General features: G+C 41.1%; 1 protein-coding gene across 1 annotated transcript; it reads left to right on the top strand.

Moving 5' to 3' along the window:
* The first annotated feature begins 1583 nt into the window (after positions 1 to 1583).
* On the top strand, positions 1584 to 26264 carry LOC308084088 (semaphorin-4A-like). Its single transcript, XM_080426568.1, has 14 exons — positions 1584 to 1795; positions 8920 to 9074; positions 10282 to 10344; positions 11882 to 11980; positions 12351 to 12441; positions 13326 to 13445; positions 15413 to 15540; positions 16856 to 17037; positions 18244 to 18382; positions 20136 to 20325; positions 21433 to 21548; positions 21954 to 22117; positions 23963 to 24030; positions 25055 to 26264. Exons 1-14 carry the CDS (start codon positions 1594 to 1596, stop codon positions 25876 to 25878), a joined length of 2541 nt encoding a protein of 846 aa, XP_080282694.1. The 5' UTR covers positions 1584 to 1593; the 3' UTR covers positions 25879 to 26264.

Raw genomic sequence — 26264 nt, 5'->3', positions numbered from 1 at the left:
TTCCAAATGCTTGTCAGGGTGGGGGGTCCCCAGATACAGCGGGACACATATGATTATTTTGGGGGGTCACGGCCTGAAAAGGTTTAGAACCACTATTACTACTGACTTTTCTGTCCTCACAATGTGTTGCGGTGAGACGCGCTGTGAGCTTGTAGATTTGAAAAATAAATCATGTTGATTCATTGAGATATACATTTTTCAATATAGAATGATCGCTAAGAAGATCATCGATAGTTGCAGCTGTAAGCTCAGCTACATGCTGTACCACTTACGATATTGACAGACGGACATCTTCTGACCAGGCCAGGCAGTTCCAGGAGAGAGCAGTTCACTGGTAAAAAGCCTGTGGCCTTTGAAAAATGAATGACTTGACTGGACCATTAGCCCCCCCGCCCCCCACACTGCATCTCTAGAAATGTCATCTATTACTGGCAGTGACTATACACAAGATGTACTTTGTTACTCCGTTCTCAAGAAAGATGTAACACAAAGGTTTCCTCTCTAAATACACACAGATTTCTAAAAAAAATGCATTATGAAAATCAAATTACACTTTTTTTGGCAGCATCCTAGCATCAATTAATGAACAGTGGTGACAAGTAACTAAGTACATTTACTCAAGTTCTTTTTAGTTTGTTTTTTAACTTGACTAGCAATTTTTAATTTTTCAATACTTTATTCGTCATATAGTCTAATTTGTGCTATAGTGTTATAAAATGCTGACAGCACACATAGAGCTACCTCAGGTGCAATGCTATCACATATTTTCTAACTCTACTGTATATACCATCCCAAAAAATCACTATGAGTATTATTCCCCTCAGATGGTACGGCCCGTCCCCACTGGCTCACAGACTAATTGTGGGGTCTGGCATTTTGGACCTTGAGGAAAAAGACCTCGCTAAAAGGCTATTTCGTCATGTTTGGAGCTCTGATGTATTATTAATAGTGGACGTATAGTAATGCCTGTATACACACGCACGCACGAACGCTCGCACGCACACACGCACACACGCACGCACTCACGCTTACGCTTACGCACACGCACACACACGCACACGCACACGCACACGCACACGCACACGCACACGCACACGCACACGCACACGCACACGCACACGCACACAGGTCAGGTCAGGTCAAACAAAAAGTAAAAATTATTTCATAGATAGATGAAGAAATGCTCTTGAAATATTGGCAGGGACACTTGTTCAGTTTGCACACGCACGCGCACACACGTGCGCACACACACACACACGCACACACATGCACGCACACACATGCACGCACGCACGCACGCACGCACGCACGCACGCACGCACGCACGCACGCACGCACGCACGCACACACACACACACACAGAGCTCTCTGATTCTATGCAACTCATAACTCACCACAGCATAGAGAGGAAGTTGGTGGTATATAGCTTCCTGAAACCTTCTCACACACACACACACACACACACACACACACACACACACACACACACACACACACACACACACACACACACACACACACACACACACACACACACACACACACACACACACACACACAGTCTCTCAGACGACACACAGACATGGCTGGTGTATGTTAATGTGTCAGATCGCTGCAGGAAGTCAGACAACAGATAAGATATTATCTTCGCTTCCACACATCCATACTGGTCCATCTATCCGCCCAGTGCTCTCCTCCTTCATCATGCGTGGCGTGGGACTCCTCTTCCTCATTCTGCCAGGCGTGTTGGGGTCCTCGGTTGTTCTGGACCCCCCACGGACCTCCTACCCTCTCAGTAAGTCCATCACATTTTTTTTTTTTTTTTACTTCTTTTCATTTTTATTGTATTCAAATGTCCTTTAATAACGTGTTTGTTTCGCTCCGTGGCTTGATCGTTTGATGCTTGTTTAACCCATTAAGACCGGGAACGCATCTGTGTGATTTTTGATTTCTTGGGCTATTGAAAAATAGCAGATATACAAGCTCATAGCACAGCACTCGGTGCCGTGCTATGAGCTTGTATATCTGCTATTTTTTTTTAAATCTTGTACATTTCTGCAAATCTTCAAATAATATATTTTTTAAAGCGAACATTTGTAACTCAAATCTTTGCTTCTGGGGGTCCCTGGAACAAATTATTTTGGGATATTTTTTAATTTTTTTATACATTTCTTTCAAAAACTGCCTCAGGTCTTAATGGGTCAATGGATTATCATTCTAAAGCACCTGCATTGCCTTGTTGAAAAGCAGTGCTATACAAAATAAATACTCTTGTCTTGTCTGGCCTTACCTTACCAGATCAACGTCCGCTGATGAGTTTTTACGTTGTACGTATAGGCTACAGTAGGGTGACCATATTTCCAGACACCCAAACCCTTGACCACTTTAACCCCTGTGTCCCTATTATGGGCATGTCATTATAGGTGAATAAAAAAAGAAATCTTAGTAAAACGTATTATTATATATATATTTTTTAATCAGATCAGATCTCCACGCGTTGTGAGCTTGTAGACTGTTTATTTAATTATTATTATATATATATTTTAAAAAATAGGGCTAGTTTAATGAACACACACTTCATGCACGTATATTCGTGCACGTGCACATTCATGCACGTGAACGTGAATAGTCGGCTAAAAGCCGATTTCTTCAGTGTTTTTCAGGCCAAGGACCCCTTAGCTTAGAGAGAGATTAAGCAGGGACCCCCACTACATTCTAAATTAAACTCTTCCCAAAGTTCCCATAGATTTCATAGATCGCTTCATAGACTTTCGTCAGCTATCGTCATGTTTTTGTTTGCTTGTTTATGTCGGGCTAATATACGACATAATATGCACATTATGTTTTTTTTATTGGTTTCATGTTAATGTGTATTTTCACACATTTCACCATTTAAACCCTCGAATACTTGACCTTTGACTCTGTACTTGGTCTGCTCTTTCTTTCCCTCTACACCAAATCTCTTCGCCGAAAATAGCCGATCTACAAGCTCACAACATGTCGCAGCATGCCACGTTGTGAGCTTGTAGATCGGCTATTTCCGGCAAATGATTCCCTCTGAATAGTGATGCTAGGGTTCAAGTGGTGCATGTAAAAAAAAAAACATATATACAGTCTATTATGTGACTGTCATTTTTTTATTTCAACTTTATTTATTCAGGGAAGGCCGATTGAGAGTAAGCTTTCTTTTCCAATGACACCCTGATTACAGATGCTGATCAATACTGATGCACAGGTTTTATCAACACAGACCTTCAGTATCAGTGGAATGGTCACACTGCAGAATCCTGACAGTTTATTTAACTGTCGGAGTAACAAATATGTAAATTAACACTCATTATTTTACTATCCAGAATCAAACACACCATCCAGCTGCTGTTTGACCTCTTAAACCCTGACCGGAGTCTCTAAGGGCTCTATACTAGGCCCCTCCTTTTGTCCCTCTACACCACATCTCTTTGCCGAAAATAGCCGATCTGCTATCATCGCAGATTGTTCATAGTTAAAAGGAGAATACATCACATATTACAACGTACCTCTTCTTGTGTAATCTCTCAAGACAGAATTTAAATGCTAAAGAAGTTTATTTTTAACCGAATGGTTGCCCAGTTTGCTTCTTGTATAACTGAACAAACTTAGACTTCCTATTATTCTATTACAGTGGTTCTCCAAAGTATTAATTTCAAGGACCCCCATGACTGTGATAGTGTATAAATGGACCCTTAAGGGTCCATTTGGTTCCATTTGCACACTCTCTGAGTTACAGATCTGTAAGCGTCCACGGGGAGGCAAATGTTTGCCTGTTACAGGATGACATGCCCAGAACAGGGAGGCTAGGGTTCTCAAAACTAATTATTGGATCATTTCTTGTAAATTCTAGCAGAAAAGAGAAAGAGTGTGTTCCATACAGTTTAATGGTCTGGTTGGTTCAGCGTAAAAGAATGATTCCATTAGTATTGATTTCTCTGCAGAGTGTCAGTGTCACATGGTAGCTTTTTCACAGAATGTCATTAACTTGGACGTACATGGAGAGACTCTACATTGTCACATGTTTGCATTGCACGACCCTTTTTCATTTTTCCACCATGGCAAAATGTGGCATATGGGGAAATGTCTCTGTGTGACTTCCAAAGTTAAAGCACATATCGTGATCTAATCATGATTCCACACAGTCCAGTCAGTATTCAAGTATCAGCAAGTCCATATCATGTACTGTAATGTACAGGATTGAATTTAATAATTAATAGCCTAATATAATAATGTAATAATTTAGTAATGCAAAAAAAATCAAGGACTCCTGCAGTTTGGTATGCATCAGGCCAGTGGTTCCCAAACCTTTTAGCTCGAGACCAAAAAGAGAAATTTGATGTCTCCCCGCTACCCAAACTAGAGTGAAAATAGCCAATCTACAAGCTCACAACACGTTGCAATGCGCTGTGAGCTTGTAGATCTTCTATTTTCAAAAAAAATACATGGAATTCCTTTCCATTCCATTCCTATTTTTTATTTCAGAAAAAAACATATATTGTTTTTTTTGAAGGGGGGAATATTTTGAAATCATAAAAAAACCTGTAGGAAACTCCTCTATAACCTATACTAAAAGAGAATGCTGTCCATTCCAACAAGAATACCAGTTCCTGCCTACCAACATAGTTGTTGGGGATTCCAAGCTAATAGAAAACCACAGCCTGCTGACATAGAAGCTGTTGTACTTGCACAAATGCAAAACATAATAATATTGTAATCTTGTTTGAAATGACCAAACCTTGGTAGGCAGGTTTCTGAAGTGTCCACAGCCAACCTCTGGCTCTGAGACACAGAGGCAGAGCGAGTACAGAAATGCCGGCATCTTGCAATGATCATTAAGGAGGAACAATTATATGAAGATAAGGTTGGAAATGCAGTCGAAATGGACCTTTAGGGGTCTGTAACTCTGAGAATGTACAAATGGAACCAAAATGGACCTGTAAGGGTCCATTTTGGTTCCATTTGTACACTCTCAGAGTTAAAGGTGCACTTCACCCATTTTCAACCTTATTATCTTCATATAAGTTCCTGACTTATGCTCTTTATAAGATGGCACAATTTCCGGCTACTCTGTGTCTCATTAGTGGGCAAAGGACAGCTTAGAAAACTGCCTACCAATGACATCATCAATGTGGATTCAATAAACCAGCCATTCTCTTCCTGGAAAGTTAACATGCTAAGATAGAAGCCATTGTCCATGCATTAATAAAGAAATAACACATATTTTTGACTAGTAGGCAGGTTTTTCAACTGTCCACAACCCTCCTCCGAGACACAAATCTTATAATGAGCATTAGTGAGGACCAATTATACGAATATAGGTTGAAAATGGCAGACGTGGTCCTTTAAATAAGCACTGAAGATTTTACAGTGTAGTTTGGGATTCCAGATTCCAGTAGTAATTCAGTGATTCTCAACCATTTAAATTTCAAGGATCGACACTGGAACACAATGTGAACCAATGGGAGTTAAGTTAATATCCCCTTTCACATTTAAAATACATGTAAAACAGCCAACTCCCAACAAACACTCTCCTTTTTTAGTTAAATGTATTTACAGATCCCACAACATTTACCTGTTGTAATGTGAAGATTGAACAACCATCAAACTCTGTTCATATGGAAAAAGAAAAACACAAAATCAAACTTATTTAGCTTGTTTCTGCCTTTTCACAATAGCCGACATGCGGGCCTTTCCTCCAAGACACATATGCATTTGGCCACAGACACCCATTTGATACAAAACATTGATTTTAATCTCAAACCTTAATCTACACTGTGCACTATGCAAATGTCCTCTTCTACCCCGGATTTTAACCCTGTTTCCGGGTAAAAATGTTGACCCTCAGTGTCTAGGTGAGACATGACCTTTGACACCATCTAATAGAAGAGCACGGAGACAAAATACCAGTTATATTGTATTAACATACTCTACCATACACAGATTGGACTAAATTAAATTGTACTCGTTAAAAGAAAGTCACGTAGTGCTGCTTTAACTCTGAGAGTGCCAAATGGACCCGTACAGGTCCATTTGGAAAGGTCCATCTGTACGTAGGGTCATTATCTGTGTCACAGACCCATTTGGACCACTGGTGGTCCCCAGATCTGATGTTGAGAAATGGCAGATCACTCTACTGTGGTCGCACACCCCCCCCCCCCCTCTCTCTCTCTCCCTCTCTCTCCCCCCCTCTCTCTCTCTCTCTCTCTCTCTCTCTCTCTCTCTCTCTCTCATACCATATCATACAAAACATGCATTAACCACTCAAGCCCTATTCTATGCCAATTATATGAAGATAAGGTTGTAAATAAGTAAAGTGTTCATTTAAGAATGACCAAACTAATTATTTGGTATCAACCAAGTTTTTGTTTGTAAATGAGAACATTACAAAAGTAAAAAATATCACACTGTAGCCTAACTGCCCCTTGCATGCAAGATAAGATACTGTCAAGAACCAAAACAAGTTAAGAATATAAATAAAGATGCAAGTTTTTGAGAATACAGCTTTCTGTTCCATTTTTAAGAGACCATACTTATGCATATAGGCTACCTAACATCCTCGACCACATCCTCTCTCTAGTGGAACTGAGAGACAGACACACACACACACACACACACACACACACACACACACACACACACACACACACACACACACACACACACACACACACACACACACACACACACACACACACACACACACACACACACACACACACACACACACACACACACAAGCATGGTAAGGCAGTAAATGCCGTGCCAGTGTGTAGGTGTGTGGTTGATTTTGGAAGAGTGTTGCAGTCATAGCGTCTTGAGGGTCACATGTTCATTGTTCACACATGCACAGAGCTTGTTACTACATCAACAACATACAGTACGATATGCAGTGGTGGAAAAAGTACTACATTATTTTGACTTAAGTAAATGTATCAATACTGCAATGTAAAGTCCGGTAATCAAAGTTCACTTGAGTAAAAGTACAGACGTATTGGCATCAAAATATACCTAAAGTACCAAAAGTTAAAGTACTCATTATGCACAATGTCCACAAGTTATCATATGTCTAAAATTCATAAAAATCTTTTGAAAATAGCAGATCTACAAGCTCACAGCGCGTCACAATGCGACGCTTGTTTTCAAATAGCCAACGTTTAAATAGGGCTGAAGTGGTTAATGTATGTTATGTAATAATAATAATCAAAATTTACAAAGTAACTAGTAACTAAAGTTTTCAAATAATTGTAGTGGAGTAAAAGTACAATATTTGTCTCTGAGATAGTAGTGGAGCAGAAGTAAAAGTAAAGAAACTTGGAAATATTCCAGTGAAAAGTACCTCAAAATTATACTTAACACATTGAGTGCCAGGGTTTTTTTAAAACAGGGTACAGTCAGTGCCTGGATGTTTTACCATTTTTTAACCTTTTTCAAGTAGTCACAAAATATTACACACACAGGGGTCTCGTACAATCGGGGGAAAAACATTTAAAACATTAGGTAATCCGTTCCATAGTTGCAACCAGTTGAAAATAGTCGAAAATAGTCAAAAATACATAGTAAAAAAAAAAGTACACAGGAGCCGAGATACAGGCGTTTGAAGTCATAAGTTAACCAGGAAGTGGATTAAAGTCTAAATCTTCGAAAAATGATATCTCCTGGTTATAACCGTTTTTGGCACACCTCGTTTGGATTATGAAAAACGGCCCGGACCGTTTTTGGCACTCAATGTGTACAGTACTTGAGTACACGTACGTACAGTACAGTAGTTACTTTCCACCACTGATGATATGAGCTGATATATGTGATATTGTTAATTTATGTTTCTGGTGTCTTATAATCCCGTAAGCGATGTTTTTTTATTTTTTACAAGACACGAAAATAAAAATTCATTCATTCGTTCCACTCCGGCAGGGGCTCAGGAGGTCTCCTGGCTGCAAACCCTGAACTGAAACACTGAAGTAGAAACTGAAAAACTGGCGCATCACATGGTTGATGGTTGCCTCTGCAGTCGGTGTGTGAATGTTGTACTGTATGAACACATAATGTGTAATGGTGTGCTGATTTTGTGTGTGACAGAGGGTCAATGTGGGTTAACTTGGATAACCACTAACACCAGTATCGGTGTGGGCTGGTTTTAAACTAAAAAGATGTGAGAGATACAGCACTACAAAAAAAATGCCAAACACGTTAACCCCTATGACTGTGCATTATACAGCAGTGCTGTTCTGAGAAACAAACGCCCTTAACCGCAAGTGGTCACTTTATCAGAAAGGGTGGATGCCTAAATAAGGACATTGCAGGGATCGAGCTACAGTGTGAAAAGTAACCTTTTCTATTCTTTTGATCTTTTTTTCTCCTTTGTCCTGAGGGTGTAGTGTTCTATATTGTATATTGTATGTTGCATATCAGATTTTTTTTGCCACCTTACGGATGGTGTTGCTTTCACTGTGATGTCTTTCCGTCATGCTGTATCTACAGTATCTTTGACTGAATTTCCCTCACGCGATCAATAAAGGACATCGGCTATTTTCAGCAAAGAGGTTTGGTGTTTTGGTTTGAACAGACGAAGTACAGACAGAGCCATAGGTCCATTTGACTAAGTATTGAGGGTTTGAGTGGTTAAATATCTGAAAATACACATGACCCAAAAACACTGATGATATAGTGCTATCAATCAAGTCTATAAGCTATCTGCAAAATCAATGAAAAAGTTTAATCTGCAACACAATTGTATACACGATGTATGAGGGGGTCCCTGTTTCATCTCTCTATCAGCTAAGGGGTCCTTGGCCTGAAAAACGTTGTAGACCCCTGGTTGTTCCTCCATTGTTGTTATAGGGTTTTAAAAGAGAGAATGTTTTCATGTTCCTTCTTGCTGTGTTTGTTCAGATTCCACAGGGAGACCACTGGCCCATTTCACCGACGCCCAAAACACGACCACCTTGTTGCTAAGCGACGACAGCTCCACTCTGTACGTAGGCGCACGGGATGCTGTCCTCTCATTGGACGTCAGCCAACCAGGTGTCATCACCATGAAGAACAAGGTTGGACACAGTCATTGTAAATGTTTCAATCTCACTCATATCCTAAATATCCTCTTTGCGGGTTAATCTAGATCAGTGGTTCTCAGGCTATTTTCAAAGACCCCCATAAAGGCGGCAACATGCTCCAAATGAATCCACCCACCCACAGAACTGAGTGGGTGGATTACTACAAAATGACGTCACTGAGCAGCGGTGATAAGCGGTGAGGTGGTCACCTCAGCACACCTACTGTAGCTGTTTTCAGCAGTATAGACCCTCGGGGAACGCCAGTTGACAAAGTATAAACTATAAAGGGTTTAAAGTAGGGGTTTTCAACCCTTTTCATATCAAGGGTCTATTATATATTCGGCATTCGAATGCCGAATAAATAATGACTTATTTAGAATATTTTGTTATCGTTGGATACGATTCTATCCACAATTCCATGCTGTATTGATGTTGGCACCTATAGGGATTACAGGCAAACGTTGATCAAATGAGAACTGTAAATACAGCACAATTATGCATATTTATTTACAATGAGGTGAGGCCACTATGTCAAAGCAGTCCTGTTATTGGAAAATATTTCATACCCTCTGTCCATTTCAGAATTGAGTATTCTCCATGGCCATGGTACTGTATAAAACAACAGTAATCATCCAACATTGGTGTTACCTCATAGTTAGCTTACTCTCAGAATCAGAATCAGAATCCATTTGTATTGTCACTTCCCACTCGGCATAGCCTACATGGGAGCATGTATCATTTATAACCATAAAAATCGGCTTTTAATTACACCTTATTTGTCTAATCGTTTTCAGTTGAAAATAAATAGAAATGTACCTGTGTTCCAGTGGTGAAGACAAAACATATGTGAACGTTATCTGACATGCTTTTTATTGTTGTTATATGTCAGTTTAAACAACACTATAAACTTTATTCACATTCAATGTTGGCAAAATCATTAGGATGTCAATATTTTACTGTTTTTATTTGTGCTGCTGACCAAATAGTTTGTTTACTTTGGCCAATGTCCCATGAAAAATGCATTCTTAATCTTAATAGCACTGAACATTATACACAGAACTAGCCTTATTTTTTCTTGCTGCATACCATCCTATTGACAAAACAAAACGCTACAGACACTTGTATTATGTAATAAAATGATTGGTCAAAAATTAAAAAATGTACGATGCATTCATTTTCCTTTTTATGTTCTCTTCTTTAGGTGGAGTGGAAACCGTCTGACCAGGAAATGAAAGACTGTTCTTCTAAAGGGAAAGATATAAAGGTGTGTAGTCATTCCTTAAACCTATAGGCCTACTGTAGACCAACTCACACAAAGATAAGGCGACGAAGGGTGCTCGGGTGGTGCAGGGGTAAAGTACCTGTCCACCATCTCAGAGACTACGGCTTTGAATCCACCGTGGTGCGTCCAGTTTGGCCGAATGTGGATCGCAGACTCATTTTCATGGGTCGCGAGTAAATATCCCTTAATTTTTTTTATTTTTCATGAATTAAAAATATATTCAAAACTAGAAAATGTGCTCCTCGGAGCACAAGTCTCCGCCAGCAGACCCGTGCTATTTTAATAGCACGGGTCGTCTTGGTAGAACGGGTCGTCTTGGTAGAATGCGCGTGGTTTTTGGTGTTCTGCAGGGGCGACTGAATATGTAGTGTCTGCATCTAAAGAATGTTCTTCTTGAAGCAATGTGTCATATGGGAGTCGTCGTAATTGACTGGTTTGTTCAAATGCTTGTCTGTCTTCTTCATCTTCATTGTCTTGAACAGTTTCAACAGTTGATTGGTGTGTTTGATCTATGTCAGTTTTCTCTAGTGCTACATAATGTATTTGATCAAGGTGGCCAATTGTTACAGTATTAAGACTTCGGCCTTGTTGTGGGATCAATTCAACTCTATAGTCCTCTTCTGTGTTACTGTTGTAGATGAGTATGCTTTCTTAGCTTTGGCCTTCTGCGCCTTTGCTTGACCAATGTTAGGTGTTCTCAGAGGGACACACACGCACGGACGGTACTGTTCCAATGAAGACTGATTGATCCTGTCTTACCTCACTTCAAAAGTCATAAATGGCCTTTTGAAGTGACACACCTATTTATAGGATTTTATTTCGTCATGCGTCCCTCTAGCCAATCAAAGGCATTGGTGTCAACATATTGACACGTGTCACGTGGAGCTTGACCAATGTTAGCTTGGCTAGGGGCCATGCTAACACAAGGCGGGACGAAGCGAAAACATACTCTCCACCTCCGGCGGAGACAATCATTTCTGAAAATAAAAAAATCAAAGAAATTCCATAAAAAAAGAATAATAAAACCTTTAAAAAAGTAATGTAAATAGCTGATATACAGGCTCAACACACGTTGTAAGCTTGTAGACCGGCTGTTTTCACTAGTTTGGGTCTTGGGGGTACATCAAATTTCTCTTTTGGGTCTCGAGCTAAAACATCTTGGAACCACTGGTCTATATGAACACAGCTGGACCATGTTCGGGGTGATCTTTGTGGCTGCGCTAGTGACTCCTACGGGCTGGGCGGGTGGCGCCTTCAGTGGGGAGCGTTGAACGGTAGGAGTAGGAGGCTCCCATGGGGCCTCCTCACTGGCAAGTGAGCCAGGAGGGATAAAGAGTAGTAACAATACGCATATTCGCATAAGTGTCTGGGAAATCCGGGAATTGGCATAACAATATTAGGAGAAAAGGGGGGGAAATAATTGTCTACTCTAAGATAATGAAAATAATAATAAAAAGAGACATACTTAGAACCATCCACAGCATCAATAGTTGCTTAGACTCTGTCTGTTTCTCCCCAGGCTGACTGCGGTAACTTCATTAAAGTGCTACTGGCTATCAACTCCACCCACCTGTATGTCTGTGGAAGCTTTGCCTACAACCCACAAGACACACTCATTGTAAGTCTAGTTCTGATTCTACGTTTGACCTTTTACATGAAGTCAAGACCTACTGTAATGTTTGACCGCAACATCTTTTACACTATAGGTCTCAGGATAGTGAATGATGTGTCCATACTGTAGCTAACCTTTAGGTCTGCTTCTGTAGATTGTTACCCTAACCACTTATTTATACTTGAGCTATTTGAAAAAAGCAGATCTACAATCTCACAATGTGTCGCAATGTGAAGCGTTGTGAGCTTAAACATGGGCTATTTTCAAATATTTTTGAAGGTTTTAGAAACTTTAATTTCAAGGCTAATAACACACCTAAAATCAACCAAATTTGGATGGAAAAGTATTTTATAAACCACTGCTTGTTTTCCTTCAGGATACAAACACTCTCTCGATGGCGAGAACAGTAAAACAAGGTGTACGCTGTCCCTACAACCCCTTCCAGAGGAACACAGCTGTCACTATAAGTAAGTTCAAAACACAACAGTATTTAAAAAAACACTTGGAAAGAATGAATGGATATTGTTAAAACATAACATAAGATTATAATTTACATTGACACATTATGCAATCCAAACGCTAACCTTGATACATGGAGAGTATTGACCTGCCATTTGGCTTTGCAAGACAGATAATCATAGTGATCATGTTTATTGTCTGCATTTCTTTTGACAGACCCAAAATGTCACTTAACACACTGACTGCCAGAGTTTATTCATAATGTACTCACCCACTGCCAGCCATTTTATTTTTTTTGAGTTTTTATAGAAAAAAATTGAATTATTTGTCCGTTTATTTTTTAACATTGAAGTGAATGGATTTTTATTTCTATTCTTTTATATATCTCCTAATTCGTTGTGAATAACGAAAACAAATTAATACTCAAAAATGTGAGAAACATTTTAGAAATTCAAAAACAAAATAAAAAATAATAATAAAAAAGGGAGAATTCTCCCTATTGGCGGTGTTAACCATCCCTATTTTGGGGTAGATTGGTCGATTGGTCGTATAACAACATAATTAGGGCTTAAGTGGTTAAGTCAGGTCAATGAGTTACATTAGTGCACTATTTCACCACTAACTGACGTCTTGAAAGGGTACACTTTGCTTTGGTTTAGGTTACTCAATTTAAATTCCAACTACCCTATAACCCCTACCCCTCATAAAGACCTTACAGAATGCTTCTTCTGTGTGTGTGTGTGTGTGTGTGTGTGTGTGTGTGTGTGTGTGTGTGTGTGTGTGTGTGTGTGTGTGTGTGTGTGTGTGTGTGTGTGTGTGTGTGTGTGTGTGTGTGTGTGTGTGTGTGTGTGTGTATGTGTGTGTGTGTGTGTGTGTGTGTGTGTGTGTGTAGATGGCGAGCTATTCTCTGGCACCAACACACACTTCAGGGGCAAACCGGCCATCTTTCGCCACTTCAGCCAAGATGGCCGCCCAGATGTAACCCAGGACACGTCCTATATCCTACTGAATGGTGAGTGCTGCCATACTTACATACTTACATACTTAGAGAAGTGATTCTATGGTTGACTTAGGAGCTGCTAGCATACTTCTGTTTACTTAGAACGTAACCTCGCGTCACCAGTCTTTCCACCTCGGAGGAAAGCCTGGTATGCGTTACTAAAGATCCGGTCTAGGCCACGCCTACTGAAAAAAAAATCCTCTTTCCAGATTGCCATCCGCTTTTGCGGTGCCACTTCGTTTTGGTTCCCCAATCCCTATTTAAATGGAATAGAATTTCCCTGTGGGATAATACAGACGCTAAATAGTCTCCGGATAGTGCACGCACATTTATTTTCAAAAAATAAGCTAAACCATGCCGCATCAAGGATTTTATTAGGACGGACCTATTTTGGGATGAGTCAGGGTGAGGTCTTTCCGGCTCTGCCCATCCGGCCGCTTGATGACGCGGATGACGCGACAGACAGACAGATACATTGCAGAATAGTGAGGGCATAAGAAAATGAAACTATAGCAGTAAAGCGTGATCCTTAATTGGCTTAATTCTGTGGCATCTGATAACTACTTCTACAGTGCTGCAAGTTATTTGTGTCAACGCTGCATTCACACCGGATGTAATCAAAATAATTGTGTTGTGTCTGGTGTGCATATATATACAGTCTGTCTGTTTCTCTCTGCCTCTCACAACCCCCCCCCCTCTTTCTCTCTCTGGTGACAGCAGTGCTGACCAGTACACAGTCCGGCAGAAACGTTTTATGTTATTTTTTTTGTAAATTAATGCCAATCAGCTTTTTTATAATAAAAAACATACAAGGTTTCAATATTCAACAGCAGTAGTTGGCTTGTCAAGAGATAAGTGGTTGAGAAGGCATCAGCCTGCAGAACTACATGCATCCCTATAGCTTAGGATGGAATGGCATTGTCACAGACAGGGATGATTTGTATGTTTGTATTTGAGCTTCCATTATTTATCTGGTGGTGTCTTTCAGAAATGTATTGTTATGGTTATTACTTTAGTAATTATGAGACAGAAAATTGCAGATACGAAGCCCTTTCAGCCCCTGACATTGGTCAACCACATAATACACCAAACAGGACATGCCCGATATGGACTTGTTGCTTAACTTTGACACTGTCTCTGCCTGCTGTGAAGAAAAAGTGCTGCCTTGAGCACTTTTTCTGTTAAAAATGAAAGATGCAACATCCCCCACCACCAACACCCGCCCCCCCTTCCCTTCAGAGTAAGCGAGGGGCAATTTGAAGACATGTTAAGGAGGCTGAAAAAAGTAGGCCACGTCATATGTGCATTTCTCAAAAAAGTTGAACTATTCTCAACTCTTGAGGTTCTCTGCTCGGCCCAAAAACTAATCACACTGACCAACTTTTCTTTAAGTAGTTTTTTGGGGGTACTTTTCTTTAAGTAGTTTTTTTAAGCCTTTAATTTAGTAAAAACAAACTAAACACACAGTCAGTCTCATAGCAGGTGCGTAAGCATCAAACAGTAAATGATCAAAAGGGGTTCAGTCGTGTAGACCTCCCTCGTGTAGACCTCCCTCAAACCTAAGGAAGGTCTGACCGAAACGTTGTTATTGTAGCATCAATAAATATTCTCTTAAACGTGCAAGTGGCAGTGTGCAGGTATCTCTCCCTTTTGATCTTAAGCCTTTAGTGGCAAGACAGACTGTAAAGTTGTATTAACATACTCTACCATACAGATTGGTTGAAATTCATTCAAATAAGTTCAGGATCGCAGCATTAAGTAAAATAACATGTCACACGTGCACATGGAGGGAGGAAGTCATTTCCTCATGTTAGTAAGCAGATTGAGTCACGCAGTAAGATGTCAACCAGCTAGTACCAGTTCCTCTTTCAAGTTTCAACACCATCTTTTTTTCTTGCATCAGAATCGAGAAGCATGACCTATGCTCTTATTCTGCTCTAACGCTACTTCCTGCGGTTTCATCACTTCCTGTATTTCAGACCCCACATTTGTCAGCTCGTCATTTGATGAAGCTGAGGGGAAGGTGCTCTTCTTCTTCAGTGAGGTGGCCAAAGAATACGACTACGTGAATGATCTCACAACGCCCCGCGTGGCGCAAGTCTGCAAGGTAGGCTACTGTACTGCACAAGATCTGCAAGGTGATGAGCAGTGGTGGAAACAGTACTCAAATTTTTGGTTTAAGTAAAAGTATCAATACTGCAATGTAGAAGTACTCTGTTACGTAAAAGTCCGGAATTCAAAATAGACTTCAGTAAAAGTGCAAAAGTATTGGTATTAAAATGTACTTCAAGTACCAAAAGTAAAAGTACTAAAATGTTTGAAAATAGCAGATCTACAAGCTTCATCGCGACGCGTTGTGAGCTTGTAGATCGGCTATTTTCAAATAGCCTAGGTATAAAATAGAACACCACTGGTGATGAGCTCCCCTTGTTTTATTTACAGCAGCTATTCTCAACATATGCGCCGGGGCCCACTGGTGGGCTGCAAGGGTATTGCAGGTGGGCCCCAATTATTATGAAGCTTGTAGATCTGCTATTTTCAAACATTTTAGTTTTAATTGTGCGTTCAGGATTTGCGTCCGCTCGCGGGTGTCCGGGAGCGGACGCTAATTCTTGGGAGACTCCCGTAACTTTGGGGAGATGTGGGATGTCTGTGTGAGTCACATGACAAAATGCCTCACAGGTTAAGTGAAGTTGTTCAGCTGTAAAATAGACCAAGTAGACTTGTACAGGTCTGTAACTCTGACAGTGTACAAATGGAACCAAATGGACCCTTAGAGCTTCATTTGGTTTCATTTGTACACTGTAAGAGTTATGGGGGTCCTTGAAATAAAAAAATAAGTTGAAGAACGACTGCAATGGACATTCTTTTTCCTCCTGAGTTTGTCTTGTGAGTGGTGTTTCATTGCATGCCACGCTGCAAACCACATTTCCCCTGTGAGTCAAATTAAAAGGACATACAAGGGTGGTTTCCTATTGAAGAACATGAGTACATAATGGACCTCATTGAGTGATATAGATGAGTCATATATTCTTGGTAACTGAACGCACACATAAAGACCATGCACCACCAGAAAACAGCATGGTGGAGCACCTATTCAAACACCCTAAAAGTCCCTCATCTTTCGTCTTTGCCCTTCGCTAGTACTGCAACATCCACAGCACGCCTACTCATATGCTGAATTTAGAATAAAACTAAACTTCAAACAGTACACCTAAAAGACCAAAGTTGACACCTCCTAATCCCTATCCAATCAATCAATCAATCAATCAATCAATCAATCAATCAATCAATCAATCAATCAATCAATCAATCAGTGTATGTACAGTATTTATGTATTATATAGACAGACAGACAGACAGACAGACAGACAGACAGACAGACAGACAGACAGATAATGTTCCGCTCATTTCTGTTCTCAGAGTGACGTAGGAGGGGGTAGTACTCTACAGAGACAGTGGACATCCTTCGCCAAGGCTTCTCTCCTCTGCCAGCTGGCCAAAGAGCTGCCCTTCAATGTCCTCCAGGACATGTTCACCCTCCACCCAGTAGAGGGCGACAACACCACAGACACGCTGTTCTACGGTGTCTTCACCTCCCAGTGGTATATAATGAAATATGTGCAGTGGCAAAAATATTTAATTAGACACATTTACATGGCACATTTCAACACAAGGCAATTCAAATGGATACATACAAGAAGAGTGGGCACTAAGGAAGCACCACGGTGTAAAATTGCCTATTTTTCCCAAAATGTTAAAAACAATTAAATATTTGAAAAATGGTCTTAAGTAATGTAAAGTATACATGATTTGAACATGCACAGTACATCATTATCAGCCCAAAATGTATACTTGAACTTCTTGTTTATGCCCAAAATGATTGGATATACTGTTGAAGCAAGTTGTAGCAATTGTAGAAATATGAGACCTTAATGGTCGAATGTCAAGCATGTTCTAATCATGTATACTTTACATCACTTGAGAACATTTTCCAAATATTTATTTTTAAAACATTTTTGGAGATAAATGCCAATTTTACATCGAGGTGCCCGCTCTTCTTTAGTGCCCACTCTTAAGGTCCTTACACACCGGCGAATGTGGCGAATATACGCAAAATTCGGACTCGTTCCGAATAATTAAAAGACGCTTTTTCGCTTCGCTTTTCCGCTTTTTCGCGCCATGTACGCTTGCATTGACTTTATAAGGTTTTAAAAAAAAGCTTATTATTCGCACGAAAAAATCGCCCCGGTGTGTAAGGACCTTTACTGTTACCATTCATTGCTTTTACACAAAACAAGAATCAAGAGTCAAGACGGCAAAATTAAGGCAACAAAATAAATAAATCATGAAAAGACTGTATACGTTACTGTCAGACAGAAACCTTGTATCTCCATATTTCAATGTTTATGTGTATGTGTATGTGTATGTGTATGTGTGTGTGTGTGTGTGTGTGTGTGTGTGTGTGTGTGTGTGTGAAACGGAATACCCAACTTCATCATACGACAGTGTTGCACAAATATTGTGAAAATAACAGATCTATAAGCTCACAATGTGTCACACCGTGACGTGTTGTGAGTTTGTAGATAAGCTATTTTTCCTTTTTTCTTTCAATACTAGTACTTTTTTTTTTACATAGTTTTCATTATTATTATTATTATTATTATTATTAGTAGTAGTAGTAGTAGTAGTAGTAGTAGTAGTAGTAGTAGTAGTAGTAGTAGTAGTAGTAGTAATAGTAATAGTAATAGTAATAGTAATAGTAGTAGTAGTAGTAGTGTTACTAATGTGTTGTTCAATCTGTGTCGTAGGTCCATGGATCCAGGGTCATCTGCTGTGTGTGTCTTTAAGATGAGTGACATCAGGGCTGTGTTTGATGGCAGCTACAAGAAACTTGACGTGACTACTAACCGATGGAAGCCTTCAGGCAGAAAACATGACCTGGGAAAGGTTGGAAACCAACATTTAAGTTGTAATCAAACAGTATTGTGATAAGTGACTATTTTAACGTAATATATTCTCACCATGGACTTGTATTTAACCCCAGTTCAACAAGACAGCCTAACTCCATTCAGAGTGGAGCGAGATTAGTGGACTGGCCATGTGAGGAGTTCAGGATTTGATGCCTAAGATGTGTGACTTGTGACTTGACTTGACAATAAAATGTTTCCTGTTTTGTCCAATATGCAGTGGTGAACAGTAACGGAGTAAATGTACTTTACTTGAGTATTAGATTGTTTTGATACTTATTACTCTTACTTGAGTACATTTCCAAGACAAATATTGTACTTTTACTCAAGTAAATTTCTAGGAAGTACTGAGTACTTTTAAGCCACTCCACATCCACACCAATGATTCGCCATGCAACTCCTTGCAACATGGAACTACTTGCAACTACTTGCAACCATTACCCCCAATGGCTGTTGCAAGCTGTTGCATTGGTGCGGTTGGCCTTAAAACGGTTTTGTTGCAAGGAGTTGCGACTAGTTGCATTGGTGCGGTTTGGCCTTTAGGTTGGCTGTTTTTTTTCTTCCCTAAAATCTCTGGCCGTGTTTCTGGCTTCCCCCTCCGCTCGCCTCTTTGTTACATCTTGTATGGGTGTTTAGGAGTAAAAGTATTTAGTTCTGGTTCCTCAGTCATCTCTATGTTTTTATAGGTCTTTCTGCAGGCTTTGTATAACGTAATGGTTCTACAAGCAAGCACATCAGTGCATGCAGTGCAGGTGGTTTCAGAGAGTTACATTACTTCTCTGGAACAAGAGTTACAAGGTCCTATAAATTCATTGTGAAAACATTACAGCAATTAATTGATATAAAAATCACTTGTACTTTAAGTATTTTTCAAAGCATGCACTTTGGAATACTTAAAGTAATACTAGGTAACGTTTTCAACAAAACTAAAGTTAAATTGTATATCTTTTGCGAGTGGCAAAAGTTTCACAACACCCACTCCGTGAATTTCACCCCCGGAAGACTTTTATTTATATATTTTCTATTGAACGTGTACGGGGGGGACTTTCCCGGGAAAATGACGTTCCTGGCCAACGTCATGACGTCGTGGCCGACGTCCTCAGGAACTACCGCAACGGTTTCCTGTTTGGCCAGGAACTACCGCGGTAATAGCAAAAAGGAACCTCACGCTGATGTTAAGATAATGTAGGATTGGAAGATCGAAAAAGAACAGAAAAAGAAAGCACAGCTCATGGTAACTAATGCTCCACTGGCTAAGAGAAACGATCCGTAGATAGTATAAAACAATTAAAAGATCGCTTTTTGAAACGCTTCCGGCTTCCGGTGAAAACGAATGGAATTCTGGGTAATCGAGGACTAGGGAAATTGTATGCAGTGACGGTAGTGACCAGCAGAGGTTGCTAAAAATCGTTATTTGTGATTTCTGCATTGTACAACTTTAAGTATATTTAAAAGCAATCACTTTTTTACTCTTACTTGAGTAACATTTTGACTGAGCTACTTTTACTTATAGTGGAGTAAATTTGACCAAGGAGTCTCTGTACTCTTACTCAAGTACTGGGGTCGAGTAGCTACTTCGTCCACCTCTGCCAATATGTATGGTAGAGAATGTTAATACAATATAACTTATACAATTGGGGTGGTTTTGGTGGTTGCCAAAAACACAATTCAATCGTTAATCGTAATTATTTCATGATCGTGACAGTCCCTATCTGTTGCTGTTTTGCTTTCAGTGCGGACTGGGAAACGCCACCGGTACTGTTTTAGAAGAGGTGAAGAAGAGTTTTCTGACCAGTGACAGCGTGAAGCAAGCAGAGAACGGCCCGCTGCTCATTTCTGCCAGCCAGCAATACAGTCGCCTGGTGGTTGAGAGGACTCAGGCTGCCAACGGCAAAACATACACCATCCTGTTCCTGCTCACTGGTACGCCAATGCCGTTTCCCCAGGATGAGCGGGGCGTGGGAGCGCTTGTTTTTTGACAGCACCAACAGAGGCGCTCCGTCTGAAGCGGCCTTTAGCCACGAGAGGCATCGCCGAGCTTACTCAGGCGAGGGAGTCGCTGTGTCGAACGTTGCAAAGTCCACTTCAGCCGACTCATCGCCGTTAGAGTTACGTCAATCGTAGATCATTGCCCGCCCCCCCCCCCCAGAAATCAGAAATTGAGAAATAAACCCTGCGTGATAAAAAAAAACACAAAAGGATTTAATAACTTACGGTTAATAAAAGTATTCCATTAATTTATGCCAGGTGCGCCCAGTGCGGTCGCCACGGAAAACAACCGGAAGTGTGACTAAAATATAATCAATATTCGATTACTGCTTTGTCTATTTCTCGCTTCAAATGTTTTCAAAAGCATTCATGTAAGCAATGTTTAGTTGTAAATGACATTGTGTCTTTATTAACATGGCTTCCATGTTGGAAACGGCATAAAATCAAGTGATGCAGATTGATATGAGCCAGATGCTCTGAGTCTTTGATTAGACAGCGTTCCGTTATTGAGTTCAGCGGTCATTATTCAACAAGACCAGGAGACCTGGTTCTGCCAGACCCAAAATGAAGTTCATGATGTCATGAATAGTTCGTCACAAACTTTTTTTTGGCTGGGGCCGGAGGACAAATGACCCCTGCCCATGTATGGACGAAACAGATACAAAGCCTCATGTAAGCCCTACCCCTTGGGTCTGGCAACAAAAATAACAGACCGCTGAATTCAGCGATTGACCAATCAGAATCAAGCATTCAACCAAGCCGTGTAATAAATAGCTCTATGACTGTAACATCGTATCGGTGGTGGCCCATGAGTCGAACCCATTGGCCCCCAAACGTGCAATACTAGAGTTGGCCACTTGGAAATCCTTGCCTCAAAAAATATCCCCCAGTCCCAGGGAAAATTCACACACGAGAGTGAACAAATGTAACCAAATAGGATTTGTCGTTTGTGTGTCATCATAGATCGAGATTACTTCTTGTGTGTGTGCTTGAGTGTGTGTCTCAGAAACTCAACCATCCAGTTCACTCTTTCTCTTCCAGAGAACGGTTTTCTCCACAAAGTGGCTCTATTGAAACAGGGTCCCCGGGTCATAGAGGAGGTCCAGGTATTCCAACATCCTCAGCTGATGAAAAACCTCATCCTCTCCTCCTCCAAGGTAAAACTTATGATGATAATAATAATCTTTATTGACTCATTACATTCCCATCAGGAATAAATAAGGCCTATAGTTTGTTACACATGCTAAAACAAGGCTACAAAGTGCAATAAATATGCGTTTAAGTGCAAGACATTAAACTGTTAACATGGGGAAGCTGAATCTGCTTGCAAATTTCTAAGGTCTAAAAAAAGGTCTACTTTTAATTCTAGGTTCCAACCCGTGCATCACTTAAAAGCCAAATTAACCAAAAAAACAAGAAAGAAAAATTATGTTTTTTGTTTGAAAATCTGCATCAGCTAATGCTCAACAAGTGAATGTAACGCAAAAATAACTTTGTCATGGTTTTGTAGGGAGTAGTTTATATGAATGTAATGTAAAGAACTGTTTGTCATGGTTCTGTAGGGCATGGTTTATGTGGGGACATCTGAAGGGGTGACCCAGGTGCCGCTGACCCACTGTCCCGCGTATAAGAGCTGTACACAGTGTGTTCTGGCCAGGGATCCATTCTGTGGATGGGATCGTGGCATGAACCTCTGCACCAAGGTCACTGCTGGGGCCTCCAACATGTAAGGGACATTGCTATATTATTATTAATTGTAAACTAGTAGTATATATGTTACAGTATGATTGGAGAACCAGTACGATTGAAGAAAGCGCGCTCGTTTTTACCACCCACCCAGCACTAGAGGGAGCCACAAGCCAGGCTTGTGCACAAACATATATGGCCACACACACACACACACACACAGTCACACACACACACACACACACACACACACACACACACACACACACGCGCACACACACGCGCACGCGCTCATGCTTTTTTTGGTTTATTGAAAGCAGGACTGTTTAGATACTTTTATTGTGTTCTGGCTTTTGTTTTACTTTCTCCCTGACACACACACACACACACACACACACACACACACACACACACACACACACACACACACACACACACACACACACACACACACACACACACACACACACACACACACACACACACACACACACACACACACACACAGTGATCCATGAAAAGAACTATTCTGTCCCTATCGGTTTACAACTCAAACGGCGCTGAGTCGACTAGTAGAGCATCGGCCGGTCAGCGCGGGCACTCGCGCCTGGAGGCGCGAGGGCGCGCTTCCTCGGCCTCAAGCTCCACTAAGTCGGCGCGCCTCCGTCATGGACAAGCGTGTGCGTGTGAACGCGTGTTCAGCGTTCCCCTCATAGATATTATGGTTCCCCTAGCGTAGCTTCCTGGTTGCTATGTGGGGGGGAACAACAAAAGACAGGTCCGCGTCGGCGCATCAAAGCCCCGCCTCTCCGCGTTCTCCTTCTCCTCCTCGGAGGAGGAGGAGAAGGAGAGAAGGAGAGGACGGGACGGTTTATTACGCGAGGAGGAGGAGGAGGAGGAGGAGGAGGCTCCTCTTCCTCGCGAGCCTCGCGTAATAAACCCCCGCCTCGCAGCGCCGCGTCCTCCTTCTCCTCCTCGCGAGCCTCGCTAATAAACCCTGTCTCGAAAAGCCCCGCCTCGCCCCGAAGGAGCCCCGTGCCTAAAAACGAGCGCTCTGTCTTCAATCGTACTGGTTCTCCAAACGTACTGTGACATATACAGTACGTACTGTATAGCAGCGGTAAGCTGCTGTAGTAGTTGTAGTGATAATAATAGTACAAGTGATGACTAATAGTATGGAGGGAAAGGTATATGCTAAGCAGGCAAAAAGTTATGTTAGTACTAGTAGGCAGCTCCCATAGTCAACAGAAGACTGTGGTTATACTGGTCAGTTCCCAGTACAATAATAGTCTTCTACTGTTGTACTGGTCAGCTCCCAGTAGCCAGTAGAAGACTGTGGTTTTACTGGTCGCTCCCAGTACAACAGTAGAAGACTATTGTTGTACTGGTCAGCTCAAAGTATAACAGTAGAAGACTGTGGTTGTACTGGTCAGCTCAAAGTACAACAGTAAAAGACTGTGGTTGTACTGGTCAGCTCCCAGTACAACAGTAAAATACTGTGGTTGTTATATAAATAGACCAAATAGGCTGATATAATTAATGTTACAGTCCAAATACATTAGTCAGGAGAAAGAACATGCACTTTAAAGCATTGAAGAATGACACCTTGACATGTCTTCCCTTATGTCAAATATCTTCTTTCCTCACTTGCACCTTTAAGTTGTAATTACATTTTTTTACGATATGGTCTGACTGTATCTTTGTACCAGAATATTTCTTTGACGGGGTGAGTGTTTTTTTGTGTGCACGTGAGCATGTTAAGACACATCTGACATGTTGTTTTTCTAAACAGACATATTGTCAATGCACCACTCTATTACCACAGACAGGAAACAGTTCCTTCATGTCAGCAGTTGTTTATATGTCTTTCCTTTTCGTACCACAGAGGCCAGGATGTAGAGAGCGGTGATGTTACAAAAGAGTGTGTATCTGCCAAAGCTGCTCCTCACCCAGGTAATAATAATAATAATATTCAAATAATGATAATAATAATAAGGGTAATGATAATAATGTTGATGATAATAAAAATAATAATAATAATAATAATAATAATAATAATAACAAAATAACAAAAACAAACGTGTGCAACAAGTATGGTGTAATACATTTAAATGATCAACAATGCAATTATGACTATTTGACTAAAGCAAGCAATAACAAGAGAATTTACAAACCTGGAGGCTCGACCAGAACCTGATCAGCCATTGTCTTTATTGTCATATTATGTACTGTGTGGTAAACACTGTAAGACTTGCAGCCTTGTTGGTTTGAATGAGATTAGTTTATTGTGTTGTCCTATGAAACAAATGGCCTTTAAAAAGATCAGCTGTTGATCTGAAATACACTGTGGTGGCATTTCCCCATTTATACTGGTTTTACATCACTTCATGTCAAGTCTACTTACTATGGTTATAACATTTGTTTTAACAGTATGTTACAATATAATACATTGTAGGCCTATTTATAAGTTACACAGCCCAATATCCACTGTACTGTGATTAAAAGTCTGCTTTAAAAGGTGCTACACTACTGCCATCTACTGCCATCCACTGTCCATATTAGTACCCTGCACCTTCTGTCAGCAAACATGTCATCCACTGTATCTTTTATGTAGTTACAGCATTTTACAGAAATTCAAAGATAATAACAAACCATGAATGCATGTACTGTAGTAAATAGCTTAACAGACATTTAGACGTGAACAATTTTAACCCTGTGCAGTCCAATAAAAGCATATGCATGCCCAAACTATCACTGTTAATGAATGTTGATTTTCAATGTCAGGAGTTTAATATACATGAATTAGAACAACTCATATAAATGGGTCCGCAACCCAAAAATGGTCTCCGACCCATTGCTTGGGAAACACTGGACTAGTTCTTTCTTTCCATCAGAACTGGAACTCAATAAATCACACATCTATAGCCTGTTACTCTCTTCAAACTGTACTGATTGCTGAATCTCTCTGTCACAACAGTGGTAGATTACGCCCGTTTGAATGACGCAATGAGGCTTCCATGTCCCAAACTTTCCAATCTGGCAACCCTGAGATGGAGCACTCCCACCACTCTGCCCCAGAACCTCTACCTCCAGCGTCCAGACGGCAGTCTATCCTTCCTGGTCACGGCAGACACCCTGGGCACCTACACCTGTGTGTCAGAGGAAGGAGGGTTCGAGGAAGACATCGCTTCTTACTCTGTTAAACTGAGAGCCCCTCCACGTGGCTTGGCCCCCACATCACCACCAAAAAACAACGCCATGGCCGTCACCGCTCAAAGGAAGACCACCGCCAAAACCACAGCGCAGGCCACGACAAAAACGACAACGACGACGAGCAGTAGTGTACAAACGACGAGTAGTGACAAAGTCGCCTTCGTCCCTACAGATGAGGCTGAAAGATCACCCGAGCAAGGCTGGTCCACAGTTCCTGTCTCCTCAAGCGATGAGATTGATGGCAATATTAACTACACCGACAGCCCATTGTTCATGTCAACCCCTGACATGGACCTTACTGTGACCGAAACGACCCGCCACGGCACTCAGGGCGGCAGGATTTCGATGCGTGACGACCCCAAGAAGAGCTATTACAGTGAGCTGGTTGTTGTGTCCTTCCTCCTGGCCATCTGTGTCTGCGTGATGTTACTCGGACTGGTCCACAGGTGGAGCCACAGCCACCTGTGGCCCATTCCTGTGGCCAGTCCAGAGAAGGCTCCCGACTTCCAGGAGAGCGTCCCCTCGCTTAGCGAGGAAGACTCTCCGTCAGAGGTGAAGGTTTTGCAATCAAATGGAGCAGTTGAATAACTTTCACAAGCCAGGTAAAGAGGAGGCACTGGAGCAACTCGGACACATTTACAGCCATTTTATTAAGGTGCAAAGTACACATGAAGGGACAACGGTTCGATATAGATTACATTTTTGTCAGGGCCTGACACAGATGTAGGCTAATCACATTGAAACCTTCATTCATTGTGTACTTTGCACCATATTAATACAACGGCAGTAAATGTATCCGAGTTGCACCTCTGTTGACTGTTGTCCTGCTCCTGTGATGCACCGGATCTGCTGCCCAAACTTACCTGGTCTTCAACTTTCACAAGCTGTTTGCTTTGCTGGAAGATTCATGGGCAATTTCTCCCAAAATCCTCAAGTTGATTAGATTGACGGATCTCATGCAAACCTTTGCACCA

This window comes from Gymnoscopelus braueri (genome assembly GCF_963280865.1).
Source record: "Gymnoscopelus braueri genome assembly, chromosome: 4".
In the NCBI taxonomy this organism is placed as follows: domain Eukaryota; kingdom Metazoa; phylum Chordata; class Actinopteri; order Myctophiformes; family Myctophidae; genus Gymnoscopelus; species Gymnoscopelus braueri.
The sequence above is the reverse complement of the archived record's forward strand: the minus strand, read 5'-3'. Positions and strand labels throughout refer to the sequence as shown.